Source organism: Hemicordylus capensis, chromosome 1, assembly GCF_027244095.1.
Source record: "Hemicordylus capensis ecotype Gifberg chromosome 1, rHemCap1.1.pri, whole genome shotgun sequence".
Taxonomy (NCBI): Eukaryota; Metazoa; Chordata; class Lepidosauria; order Squamata; family Cordylidae; genus Hemicordylus; species Hemicordylus capensis.
The window spans coordinates 19697882-19712615 of record NC_069657.1 but is presented as its reverse complement, the minus strand read 5'-3'; the positions used below and the strand labels follow the sequence as shown (position 1 = coordinate 19712615).

The window sequence follows — 14734 nt, the reverse complement described above, 5'->3', positions numbered from 1 at the left end:
ACTAACTCCCATCATCCCCAGCCCTAGTGGCCTTTGGTTGGGGATTATGGGAGTTGAAATCCAATAACACCTGGGGACCCAACATTGAGAACCCCTGGTCTGCTCTACACTGACTGGCAGTGGCTCTCCAGAGTTTCAGACAGGAGTCTTTTCCAGCCCTGCATGCAGATGCCAAAGACTGAACCTGTCACTGAGCTTATCGAGCTGCACATCCGCCCCCAATTATTGCTCCTCCCTCGGTGATTGATGTGTGAGTGTGTGTCTGTCTGTCTGTCCATCTTTTGTGCATTGAACATTACACGTTTCAAAACTGGTGTCCCTAAAGAGGGTTTTTCTTTTATGAGGAAGAGTGAAGTTAACCACCCATCTTGCAGTTCTGAAGCTGCCCTAAATCCCATTGAGCGTGGTGGGATTTTTGCTGCCAAGCTGTGCCCAGAATTTCAGGTCAGAATATATTTCTCAAAGGAGTTTCCTGGCTTTGTTTTGCTTCTTCTTCTTCTTTTTTTTGCTTTTCTGATGCATCCGACTCTGGTAAACCTCACAGCCCAAGTGGCTTGTGGCACAGCCAAAAGTAATTTCTCTGCGTCTCTTAACTTGTTAGGGTACAAAATATAACTTGCATGGAAATGCTTGCTGCAGCAAAGCCCATCTGGGCCTGCGAACGACAAGGGGATGATTTCAGCATTTTATGACGTGGATTTTGGCATCCTTTGGTCCTTCTACTAAGCTGTTGCCAATGAAGTCGTCGTCCCGTTCCCCCACTCCCACCCCCACCGCCCACCACCCACTTTAAGAAAAGTAATGTTAGGATATAATTGAAATTCTTCTGGGGATGGGTAAAATGTGACTATCTTGCCAGCCATATTTTGGCCCTTGCTTCCTTTTATTAGTCTCCTGGCATCCCACTCTTATGAAATCTGATTAGAGAATGAAATGGCTTGATTTGTTAAACAGGCTGTGATGGCGCTGAGCATCTGCTTAACCGGCCTACATTGCTCCTGACACATAACGTTGTCCTTTTTCTCTCTCAATCTTGCTTTGCTCAGAGCCGCCCAGAAACTTAACCTGTCCTCAAAGAGAAAGAAGCATCACACACCTTTGCTGCATTCCCACGACTTCTCCATCTATGCCACTAACTTCAGTGGCATCCTGCAGATGTGTCCTCCTCCAGCACCGCCATGCCTTTTGAGAGCTGTGTCAAAAGTCAAGGACAACCCGGGGATTGGAAAGGTATTTGGAGACCTCCATCTCTTATGTCCCCTCGCAAAATAACTGTGAAAGTACAAATGTTGTACAAAAGTACAAAACAGTACAAAAATGTTTGTACAAAAGTACAAAACAGTTCCTGTTTGCAGGAGCCGATTATTTATTTATTTATTTTATGTATTTAAAATCTTTCTATACCGCCCAAAACTTGCATCGATTATAAGTTTTAAATGTTTTGAAGGACTCCCAGGAAAAAAGAAAGGTGCAGGAGATGCTCTGCTGAGGCTAGGGGAAGTGGTTTTGACCTACATAGACTTACATTTGTGTTCCCTACCTGGGTTGGACTGTTTGTGTAGAGTGCTGGGATTGGGCCCCACTGGGTAGCCCGAGTATTTTACCCAGGCAATTACCGGGGTACCTGGTTGTGTGTCTGCTAGGGCTGACTTTGCCTAGAGCGCCCGGCTTGTGGGGATTGCATCTCCTGCCACGGTGCATTGTGGGATTTCTGGAGGCCAGGCTGTGTTTCCCTGGCCTCCAGATTGCCACATTTCTCCCAGCGGTGCCGCTTGTGTGGGTGTGCCAGCAGCTCTGCCAAGAAGATGATGAGGATCATCTGGAGGGAAGGTAGGTGCAATCCTACCCTGCACCACTGCCTCACTCACACGTATTATGAACGACCTCAGTGAGCTTCGTGGCTGAATAGGAATTTGAACTTAGGTCTTCCTGGTCTTAGTCCAAGATTCTAATCATGAAACCAGACTGGCTGTTTATTATTTGCTGGTTCGAATCCCCGCTGGTATGTTTCCCAGACTATGGGAAATGCCTATTTTGGGCAGCAGCGATATAGGAAGATGCTGAAAGGCATCATCTCATACTGCACAATAGTAAACCCCTCCTGTATTCTACCAGAGAAAACCACATGGCTGGACACCAACTCACTGGCACAGCTTTACCTTTAAGTGATCATGTGTTGGTGCGCAGGGCACCCACACACCAGCAGCTTCCCAGCCAGGGTCAACAAACTCCCCATAATGCACTTGTGTGGTGCATTATGGGAGTATTGCGGGCCTCCTGGCCCCTGAAGCTCCCTGCTACCAGCAGCAGCCCATAATTGTCTGGCCGGACAATCCACTCACCCAGCAACGAGGAGAGGATCGTCTACAGGGGAGGTAAGCTTTTCGAGGCGTCTCACCCCTTCAAGCCCTTCTCACAGATTGTGAGAAAGGGCTCTATGTGTTTTAGATTCTGGAGTAACTTGCAGTAGTACTCCTGGGTCCTCAAAAAGTAAGATGGGATTTTTTCCTAAGCACAGACTCACGAAGTTGAAGTTTCTCTCAAGTGCTGTGTCTTGCAGCTGAAATTCTTCAGCATTGACTTCACACTCCCAATGTTTGGAAAGCACTCAATGCTGCTTTTGAATACTTAATGATACAGGTGACTGCCAATTTCCTTTTCAGGGAGGTACTAAAGTGCCTAAGAGAGCTTTGAGCAAATCCCCCCTGAGTGATCATACAAATTAATACTGAGGTCAAGAAGCTTTCATGTCATTGATATTCTACATCACATTTTTGCGTGATCAAACAGTTCTCAGAGCAAGAGAAAAGCTAGGGCCAAAGGAATGGTGCAAAATATGGATGGCTTTGTCCTTCCTTTGTGATGGTTTCTGGGGATTCCAGGGAATGAACAGTAGAATTAATGTTGACTTCTCTTCGTATATTTGAAATGTGGTTAGAAAAGTTTCCCCTCTAATTGTATGGGGACAGGAGAGTAAGAGAAACTCTGTGGCTGTGCGTCTTGAGTGCTCTGCTTATAACACCTCACTAATTTAAGGGTCTTACTGCTTCTAGTATATATGGCTAGTGCAGGTGTGGTTCTACACTGGTGTAGATTCCTCACTCTGGCATGTTTTGGAGATTCACAGGTAGTGATGGACAAACTCTCCCCTATTACACTCATGTCAGATTGGCTGCTTTTTGTTTGTTAATAGTTTTTCAGACAGGGTAGCATTTTTTAAACAAACATTCATTAAGATATAGAAACATAACTGATGAGTCTTTCAGCATAGTTCAATATTTCTCTCACTCAGCTTTATGCAATATATAAAATCCACCCCGTTCCTCAAAACCCTCCTGCTTCTATTTATTTTATTTTATTTTATTTTATTTTATTTTAAATATATTCTAGGCAAACCAACAACAACAACAAAACCCAAAAGACAGGGAAATAATAACAGTGCATCCTGATCACTAATTTCTACAAAAGTATCTTTCGCAGTGCATACAGTTACAGAGGTGAGCTGCTTTATACGGAGTCAGACCTTTGGTCCATCTAGCTCAATATTGTCTGCACTGGTTGGGAGCAGCTCTCCAAGGTTTCAGGCAAGAGTCTTCCTCAGCCCTACCTGGAGATGCCAAGGCACTGAGCTACAGTTCCACCTTCAAGAGTGAAATGGTTCAGCTCATTTCCAAGCCAGTCTGAATCCATTCAGGCTGTTCCCCTCATAAGCACCCAGGTCCTCCCCTCCCTACCATCCGGATCCCCCACTCCCTGGACCCCATTCCTTGTAAACTGCACATATTGGCTGATCTGGCAGTGGTGGTATTTCAGACATAGTGAGAGGGAGGAAGATATTGCTCTCTCTCTCCCTATTCCATCTGGTGCTCGATATGCCCCTATAGCTCGAGGGAAATGTAGTTTTCCCAAGGGCTATTGCATGTGTTGGCTGCAGAAAGGAGGGAGGGAGAGATGTTTCCTTCCTTTTAATCACAACCAGGTTAACATTGCTGCTGCCACCAGCACAGCCTCTTAGTGTGGTTTACAGCGGGAGTGGGATATTGGGGTGGAAGGGGTAGGTAAGCCTGGAATTCTTCCCCAGCTTGGATTTAAATCTGAGTGAATCAAGAGTTTGGGGCTCGTACATGCCCCTCCTTCCTCGAATGATTATTTGGATCCATCAGTTACCTGTTGCAGTGTTTTTAACCCCCCACCCCACCCCCCAGATAAAATTTATCATATTCGAGCTGAACTAAACTCTACAGTTACTGCAGAGTCTACTGTAGAGGTGTCCAGCAGCTACTCTTGTATAGTTAAATCAATGTCAGTTTGTGACTCCTAAGGATGTGGACAAGCTTGTTGGGATTCTTTGCTTTACTACCTGTCTTCTTGATCCTTGCCCAACATGGCTTATACGATCTATCAGGGAGGTCATTGGAGAGGGTCTTGTTAAGGTCATTAATGCTTCTCTGAGGGAGGATAGGATGCCTCCTTGTCTCAAGAAGGCAACTATTAGACCACTGTTGAAGAAACCTGCATTGGATCCCTCAGAATTAGGCAATTATAGGCCTGTCTCCAACTTCCCATGGTTGGGCAAGACGATTGAAAGGATGGTGGAGTCTCCGCTCCAGGCTGTCTTGGAAGAAGCAGATTATCTGGACCTGTTTCAAATGGGCTTTCAGGTGGACTGTGGGGTTGAGACTGTCTTGGTTAGCCTGTTGGATGATCTCCAATTAGGAATTGACAGGGGGAGTGTGACTCTGTTGATCCTTTTGGATCTCTTGAAGGCTTTCAGTACCATTAACTATGATATCCTTCTGTGGCGTCTGAAGGAGTTGGGAGTTCTACTCCTACCTGTTTGGTAGGTTCCAGATGGTGTTGCTTGGAGATTGTTGCTTTTCAAAATGAGTCCTATTGTATGGGGTCCCTCAGAGTCCCCGTCTATCTCCAGTGCTTTTTAACATCTACATGAAAGCACAGGGACAAGGTGCTGGGTGTTATCAATATGCTGATGACACCCAGATCTATTTCTCCATACCAACTTCATCAGGAAATGGTATCACTTCCCTAAATGCTGCCTGGAGGCGGTAATGGGATGGATGAGGGAAACAAAAGGAGGTGTAATCTAAGCAAGACAGAGGTACTTATTGTGGGAGGTCAGAACTTAGGAAGTTGTTTAGATCTGCCTATTCTGGATTGGGTTATACACCCCAAGAAAGAGCAGGCACATAGCCTGGGAATACTTCTGGACCCAAACCTCTCTCTTGTCTCTCAGATTGAGGCAGTGGCTAGGAGAGCTTTCTGTAAGTTTCGGCTGATACACCAGCTACGTCCATTTCTGGAGATAAGCAACCTTAAAACGGTTGTATATATGCTGGTAATATCCAGACTTGACTACTGCAATGCACTCTATGTTGTGCTGCCTTTGTACGTAGTCCGGAAACTGCAGCTGGCAAAGAATGCAGCTGCCAGGTTGTTTTCCAGGGTTACCCAAAGAGATTATATTACACCCATTTTAAAAGAACTATGCTGGCCGCCAATATGTTTCTGGATGAAATACAAAGTGCTGGTTATTACCTATACAGCCTTGAATGGCTTGGGACCAAGGTATTTAAGAATATGCCTTCTTCTTCATGAACCCCACTGTCTATTAAGATCATCTGGGGAGGTCCAGTTATGGTTGCCATCGGCTCGGTTGGTGGCGATTCGAAACGGGGCCTTTTCGAGGGTTGCCCCAGGACTTTGGAACATGCCTCCTAACGAAATTGGAGCCTCCACTTTTCTGCTTGTTTTAAGAAGGACCTGAAGACACACCCATTTAGTCAGGCTTTTAGTTTATAGTTTTAAAGCTTTAAGTTTTAGAGTTTTTATCTGTATTTTAAACTGTTTTAATTGTGCTAATGTTTTAATTACCAAAAATAAAACAGAGACTTGCGTATGGGGTGGTATAAAAATATGTTAAATAAATATTATCCCTGCCCAGTGGCTGTAAGTCCAGGATAGTATTGCAAAGCTCCTGGATTTCCATTGCAGCAATCCTTCTTTGCAGTACCTAAGATCTCGCAGTGTTTGAAGAGATGATTGTTGACTATACAAACATACATGCAGAAAAGCCAATCGGGGTGGTGGTGGGGAATTTCTCTGGTTGGAGTGTGAAATCTAAACATATGTTCTTCTTTAGCAAATTAGGCCCCCATTGATTAGATGGCTGTCACTCACTGGATTCTTTTCCTCTGGTGAAATAATGTCTTTTAAAAAATCTACTAACAGAGCCCAAGAACTAAAGCAACATATTACAACTTGCAAGAATTTTCCCCCAGTGTATGTATCTCTAAATTACCTTGTCAGATGAAAGCTTGCTCTGTGATTGAGTTAGAGAAAAGGCTAGCACTTTAAACTTCAGAACTGTGAGCATTCCAGGAGGATGTTTTAAGCAGAGCTGTGGCAGAATGAATTCAGGGAAGCTAATTCACTGCCTTTTTCAGCAAGGAGATTTACCAGAAGGGCACTCTACGAAGGGCCAAATCCTCAGCCCTCACCAGCTTTCAGGGTAGTTTGCCCCATTTCTACGTTAGTCACTCTCTCGATGAGCTTTTAAATTTAGGACCAAGAAGCGGAGGTACTTTTTCACACAACTTATAATCAACTTGTGGAAATCTCTGCCACAAGGTGTGGTGACAGCCAACTACCTGGGTGGCTTTAAGAGGAGTTTAGATAACTTCATGGAGGAGAAGTCTATCAACGGTTACTAGTCGGAGGGCTATAGGCCACCTCCAGCCTCAGAAGCAGGATGCCTCTGAGTACCAGTTGCAAGGGAGTAACAGCAGGAGAGAGGGCATGCCCTCAACTCCTGCCTGTAGGCTTCCAGCGGCATCTGGTGGGCCACTGTGTGAAACAGGATGCTGGACTAGATGGGCCTTGGGCCTAATCCAGCAAGGCTGTTCTTATGTTCTTATGATTAGCAATTTGGAGGCCTTGCAGCAGGAGAGTACAGGATAACTTCTGTATTCACAGACTGAACACCTGCAGTTTCACGTATCTGTGGTCAAGAGATTGACACCTGACATACATGGAAAAGCCCCCCCGCACAAGGTGTTAATTCCATCTATCTGCGGTTCAGAGACAGCCAGAAATGACTGCGAAGGTAATTTCCGGCTGCCATTTTGTGAAATAGAGCAATTTTGTGGCTCATTTGCTCTATAAGTTCCGTGAAACGTCACAGGGGGGAAAGCTGAAAAACAGACTATTTCTGGCTTCTGGGTGGCATTGCTAGATTGCTGGAGGCCCGCAGAGCATGGTAGGGCACTATTCTGCCCGCTTAAACCTTATTTCCATGTGTCCCGTCCCCCCCATTTTCAGGCCTCTGGGAACCTAACCCCCATGATCCCACTGCCTCAATGACCCAGTATTCACAGTTTCCATATCCATAAATAAAATAATAAATGGCAAAATCAAGGCATGAAGTACATATCTTAGTGACATAACAGCCCTGTTGAGACATTAGGGTTGTTCACATTATCGGTATTAGGGTAGGCGAAGTCTCCTACTCTAGTTTGGGAGCTGAGTGCACTCCCTATTTTCAGTCGTGCATTAGATAAAACAAGGTTGGAGGTGGGGAACTTGATCGTCAGTCAAGTCCCAGCTGGATAGGACAATTTCCCCATTCACCTCGTTAAGAAGGTGGGGTGGAATCTGGTAGGGCGCGCTTGAACTACCCACCTGAGCTTGACTGACAATCAAGCTCCCTCACTCTGATCTTGTTTTTATTTAACAAACTATCAAAGATTGGGAGCATAGCCAGCTCCCCAGTAGGGTAGGAGGCTTCTCCTACCCTATGCCAATCATGTGAACCGCCCTGTTATGTTGTATTTGCATTCAGGTGCCTGGACTCTTTTTCTTCAGGTGCTATCTCCTCCCGGACGTTAGCTATCATTAAGGCTATTCTGACGTTGGATGCTGCTGCTCTAAAAGGTTGCAAGGATGTGCCTCCAAACCGTTCCTGCAAATTTTTCAGCCGGGATGTTCTTCATCTTCCAACACTACTTCTTCATTTAATCTTTCCCTGCACAATTAACTGCAGTAAGGAGTATTTTTCCACTCTAATAACATGGCCAAAATATTCAAATTTTCTTCTTTTAATGATCTTAATTAGCTCTTTCTCTTTTGCCATTCTTCTCAAAACTTCCTCATTGGTAATTCTGTCTACCCATGATATTCTTAATGTATGTTGATATATCCAGAGCTCACAAGATTCTAGTTTGTTCATATTCTGTTTTTTAAGCATCCAAGCTTCCATTCCGTAAAGCAAGACTGAATAGATGTAACACCTCACCATGTAAATTTTCAGTTCTATACTGAAATCTCTGTTACAGAGCAGATGTTTCATTTTTACAAAAGCCACTCTTGCCATTTCAATCCTGGTGTTTATTTCTTGTGTGCTGTCATTGTGTTCATTCACCATGTTCCCAAGCATTTATAATGTGAAACTCTTTCCATTCAAGTGTTGTTGATTGTTAGTTGCAATGGTCCTTTGCTGATGACCATGTACTTTGTTTTTCTCAAATTCATTCTCAACTTATATTCTACACTGACTTCATTTATGAATTCCAAAAGATTTTGCAGATTGGTTATGTTGTCTGCTAGCACGACAGTATCATCTTCATAACGCATATTATGCTTGGACTCATGTGTATGTTTTTGTGTGAATGAGTATACATGTGTTCATTCTAGACATGAACCTAGGTACAGGTCCTGCAAATGTTGGTTACAGATAAAAAGTATGCTGCTGTACAGGCATTTAGCTTAATGTGTGAATAACTGTACTGTGTGTGCTCTGCACACTGTGTGTTGAATATAACATGTGGATAGGGCTTACATAAATCTTTTCATGGAGGCTGTTTTAAGGGATTGGGAACATGTGTTTAGGAATTGTGAAAGAGTCAAGCTGCCCCATACATGCAAAGGCATGTAGCAAAACCCTGATAGACTCCTTTCCTAAAGAAAACCAACTTCACAAGGGGGCAGTTTAGAATAGAAAAGCAGTATAGGGTATGTGTGCATGCATATGTATGTGTGCATGCACTTGCACGTGCGCTTAACCCTTTCATCATCTACTGCTTCTCTGCAGTATTCCCTCCCCCATTCTGTCCCTACCTTAGAATCCAGACATTTTCCCCCTTTCCCTCTTCCTAATAAATTATTGTTACATCTGCTTTAACCTAGGACTTGATAAATCCTAGGCACCAGGGAGCCATGGCACCTAGAAATGTAACCATGGCACCTAGACTAGGATATTCAGAGGCAGAGTTATTTGACAGCCCTGTTTCTCTTCTAAGTGGGCACGTTCAGAATTAGGGCGAAACCTCGGGTAGATGAACCTAAGGTTAATCTGTGAACCAAGAAATCATCCCGCAGACGATCATTCAAACGCAGTTTGGCAAACTCCATCTTCTGGGCAAAGGGACTCCTCCCTCTTCCTGGTCAGCCAAGGCTGCATCCCAGCAAACTCTGTACCGCATATGTCACCAGGCCGCAGGCAAGGCATCAGGGCGTCAGTAAAGCAGCAACCATTGGCCACGATCTTTGAGGGGATGTGCTCAGTGAGGTCATGCCTTTTTGACATCAGTCGCCCACCCTCAGCAGGGAAAAGACATGTTAACTCTTTCCTCATATCACTTGCACCACTGTCCTTGCAGGAGCCCTGCAGCCACACAGTCTCACACAAGCACAATTACTGATATTGGTGGGTGGCGAGGGGCACTAGTTGCCTGTTACTCGTAGAAGGTGTCATGATGATTTCCTAGGAGGAAATATGTATATTGGGGCAGGCAAAGGATCCTGGGGTTTGGTCCACTGACAAAGGATTGGACTCGTAGACCCAGGCCAAGCTGTCCAGAAAGTCCCAACATACTCCTGCCCCCATGTCGGTTGGCATTAGCCTTCTCATAACAGGGGCCAGTCCCCTGGGGAGAACCAGAGGCACCATGTGCTTCGGGTATCTGTTGGGTTGCACTTTCATGAGGTAGGCCATCCAACTCTAGAGATCCGACCGCCCACACAACTATTGGCTCTGTCACGGGAGGCTTGCTTTAGCCTCCCTGTTGGGGGTCTCCTCATGAGTCCCCACAGCATGGAGCCATGCCACAGAGACTCACGGTCACAGAAACGGGGTAAACAGAGAACTCGCTCCACTAACCTCGTTTTAGGGGAGGGGTACTTAGGCGGGCTAGCCGCCACTGAACCACCGAGCTTGCCTGTTATGTCCAAACACTGCCATTATGTTACTTGTAAACAGGATAAAGATAAGCCCATTTACTCACCCTCCTTACTATGTCCATCACTAAGTCTGGTAATGTTGTGAAGTGTTCATTATCTGGCTTCTGATTTTTTGGGCTGTGAAGGCCCGCATTAACCAGGGTTCCCCTTTCGATCAGGCTTGGAAACCAGGGTTTGTAACTCCTGGTTAACGGGACCTGGTTAGCATTAACCATGGTTAGCACAGCTGCAGATCTAACTCCAAACTAAGGCTAAAACCTGCAAGTAAAGGGAGAGGTGAATTTGTTACTTCTGTACCTCTCTCAGTCTCTCCCTCTCTCTCACACACACACGGACAACATGGTGCTTGTAGTTGCCTGCTGTATGCAATATTACTGACTATTGATTAGATGAATGTCGCATAGCAAATTACCCATCTTGCTCCCAGAAAGTGCCACAGACCTAGGAGCTCCCATTATTTTGGCTGGATCCAGTGCAGGATGGTTCTTTTAACTGAAATCATTTTTTGTGGTCTCATTGGGTGCTATTAAATTTAATGTCAGAGTAGTAGGAAAGATGTTTGAAAAGCCATTTAATATTGCCACCGAAAGAAGTTAGATTATGCTCAATTTCTGACATTAATGTGCTACTTAAGATAATTTATCAGATTGTGGTATTAAAAAAAGACATCCTTTTTACAGCAGCTGCCGCACTGCATTCTAATTTGTCTTCTCCCCCTCTCCCTTGTCGAGTGGTAGAGGGCTTTTCCCCCCATGCAAAATGTTATTTTTCCTCAGGTTCTGTTCAACACATGCTTTGTAGCAGCATCGCTTACCCAAGTAACGATAAGTGCTTGTCTTGTTCCTAAGCTCCTGTCAGGGATTTTTTAAAAAACAATTGTTAGAATGACAGAATTTTTTTGTGTCAATTGAAGGCTGTGAATGTATGTGAGTGTGTGTGTCAGAGAGAGCGAGAAAGAGCGAGGATGTGAATCCCCCAACAGGACTCTGAGAAAAGTCACATGTTTTGCCTTTTATCGTTTTTCAAATGACATTTGTTTTGTTTTTATTTTTTATTCTATTCACCAAGTCTCGCTGACGTGATTTACTGATCCTGTAGACTTTTCTCTTAAGCTGCTTGTATGCCACTAATCACTTCTCCTTATGCGATAGTTGTTTGATGGATAACAAATAGCTACTTAATTTTGTCATCTTTATTGCTTTCTTTTTTCCTAATGACTGAAATGCTGCTTTCGATATAAATCATTTTGCTGGCTGGGAAGACTCCCGTCCATGTCTGCAGCTTGGTCAGATATGTCTCCTCGCCCCAGGGCTTCAAAGAGGTCCTCAGTCGACCCTTCTGTAAAATGAGAATAACTGATCTTTCTCACGGGATTGTTGTGAAATGGAATTAAAGAAGCGGGGGGGGGGGGGAGGAACCCATTCTAATTCATGTGCCTTTTACTAAAGGAATGATTAATAAGCATACAAATCTCATCCTCTCTCCAGTTAATACATTTAATGGATGAACTGAAAAGTGGGGAATTGCACTGAAATACATATTTTCTTTTATTCGGTGCCCACTTTCAGACAATAAAATTGTTTTGTGCTTGCCTTTGGGGAGACAGCGAATCAATTCTTGCTTAATAGAGGCCACTTTCTAAAGAGTACAATATAAAAATGTTTCTTTTAGGTTCTCCCAAGGGAGGTCGATAGTCTCTCCTAGCATAGAAATTTTTTGCATATAAATTTGCCATATGCTATCACAGAAGCAGTACATGGAGGGTGTCTAAGAACTACTACAGTAAACCAATTTTGCAAGGGCTATATATCTGTCAGTTGCAATTAAATCCACAAAACACTTTGGCTCGGAGGTAGAAATCTAACTACACGTTATGGTGGCACAAACCATCCATTTAGAATAGGAGTTCTCAAACTTGGGTCCCCAAATGCTGTTGGACTACAACTCCCATCATCTCCAGCCACAGTGGCTATTGTGGCTGGGGATGATGGGAGTTGTAGTCCAACAAAATCTGGGGACCCATGTTTGAGAACTCCTGGGTTATAATATAAGGCTTACTATATTACTATAATTGCAGTGTGGGCAATTTAAAGCTCAGAAGGGGGAGAGAGGAAGGACTGGTGAATTCCTCCCTAACATGTACTCTGCTCCCAACATTTGACCACAGTTGTTTGTCTTTATAATGCGCTTATACAAAACTATGGTGCAGCCATGCCTGGAGTACTGCGTACAATTCTGGTCACCACATCTAAAAAAGAACATTGTAGAACTGGAAAAGGTGCAGAAGAGGGCAACCAAGATGATCAGGGGCCTAGAGCACCTTCCTTATGAGGCAAGGCTACAACACCTGGGGCTATTTAGTTTAGAAAAAAGACAACTGCGGGGAGACATGAAAGAGGTTATAAAATCATGCATGGTGTAGAGAGAGAGAAATTCCTCTCCCTCCACATAACACTAGAACCTGGGATCATCCCATGAAATTGATTCCCGGAAAATCTAGGACCAACAAACTGAAGTACTTTTTCACACAACGCCTAATCGGCTTGTGGAATTCTCTGCCACAAGATGTGGTGACAGCCAACAACCTGGATGGCTTGAAGAGGGGTTTGGATGACTTCATGGAGGAGAGGTCTATCATCGGCTACTAGTTAGAGGGCTACAGGCCATCTCCAGCCTCAAAGGCAGGATGCCTCTGAGTACCAGTTGCAGGAGTAACAGCAGGAGAGAGGGCATGACCTCAACGGCTGCCTGTGGCTTCCAGCAGCACCTGGTGGGCCACTGTATGAAACAGATGCTGGACTAGATGGGCCTTGGGCCTAATCCAGCAGGGCTGTTCTTGTGTTCTTATGTCTCCCAGTAGAAGCCCAACTAGGAGGAAAATGGCTAGGGACAAGGTCAAGCCCCTCATAGAACTGCCTTCTGTGCTTTAAATCATCCCCAGTCCATTTTCTGAAGGCATTAGCCTCTTTCCATTGTTTACTGCTATTGAAGTAAACTGCCTCTCAACCTGTAGGTTCCATATAGCCATCATGACTGAAAGCCATGAATAGACCTCGCTGCCATGAATGTGCCTAATGCCCTTCTGAAGTCATCTAAGCCAATGCCCATCACCACACCTTATGGCACTGAATTCATAAATCAGTTATGTGTGGTCTGAAGAAGTGCTTTCTTGTATCCGTCCTGCTGGTTAGTTGCAATGGATGATCCCTAAGTTGCCGTCTTATGAGTGACCACACTATTCATCATTTTATAAACCTCTGTCATGTTTTCCCTGCACAAACAGGAGGTCAGTTCGCTAGGTTTTCTTTCTTGCATAATCTGTATGGGTTTTGCATTCAGTACAATGTGTTTTTTCGCATATATTCCTCTATTGGAAGAAATCCCCCATGAAGGAAGAAATTGTTAAATCACAATTGAGCTGTTTTGTCTTCTTCTTCTTTTTTTTTTGGTCTGTTTACGAATCTCCTTTATGTATTTTGCTGCATATGCATAAATGAGTGTTTGAAGGGAGGGGAGAGGATTCTTTTTGCTCACTTCAGCATCCATCCACTAATTTGCCCTTAAAATAGTAGGAATAGAAGAATTCAAACTTTTGTGCATATGTGTGTGTGTTTTCCCCCCCGCTTTTGTAATGTTTCATTTTCCTGACTCCTGCTGTATGTTGACAACCAGATAAATGAGATAAAAAGACATTTCTGGGATGTCTGTGAGTCTTTCTCCCATCCACTCCACTGACGTTTAAGTGAACGTCCATTGTTAACACTTCACAGACATACCTCCTTCCCAACCATGTCTAGGAAATTCTAAATTATTTATTTAAACGAAATCCTTGTTTCCTGAAACATATTCAGGATCTGCAGTTATCCTCCCTCTCTTATTCCCTCTTTTTTCTTCATCTGTTTCCACCCCTTTTCTTTTAAACCAAACAGGTTTGGATTTTAATCTGATTTCCCTTAGCAATTCTGCTGACCTCCTGACTCTAGTGGAAATATAGAAACCTGGGCAGTTCAGCAATTTAATGTTAACCTACAGTGTACAAACCCCACGTGAATTACAGAGCCAGTTAATTAGCAAGATAGTTGTGCAATTTGCATAATGCAGACGGCTTCATGAATAAAGACAAGGATCCGTTCTTAGGAGGATGCTGAGTAGCGCTGCCTTGTGCCCACGTTTGTTTTAGGATAATTTGCACAAATTAAAACTTAGTCCTTTCAGAAACCTTCCAGCTTGTTTTCTAAACAGGCAACTTAATTATGATCACAGCATAGGTAATTACTGCACAGCCCTCTTGGACATATTCCTATATGCAAAAAGGACTTTTCTGAGGAGGACAGAGATGTGAGAATCACTCCCCGCTCCCCACCAATCCAGGTGTCAAAGATCCTCTTGAGAGGGACCTTGAAGAGTCTTCCGAGGAACCCGAAGCCAACCCCTCTGTTACCTCTGAGCCAGAAGTTTCTCCAGAACACACTACCACCCT

The 14734-nt window shown here is 44.1% G+C and overlaps 1 protein-coding gene across 3 annotated transcripts in view; it reads left to right on the top strand.

The window, feature by feature from the left end:
• Positions 1 to 14734, top strand: part of KIF26A (kinesin family member 26A) — a 240406-nt gene that overhangs the window by 170795 nt on the left and 54877 nt on the right. For all 3 annotated transcript variants that reach the window (XM_053282826.1, XM_053282825.1, XM_053282827.1), the window contains one exon: positions 1047 to 1230. In XM_053282826.1, coding sequence (XP_053138801.1) covers positions 1047 to 1230 — 184 coding nt within the window. The remainder of the gene's footprint in view (positions 1 to 1046; positions 1231 to 14734) is intronic.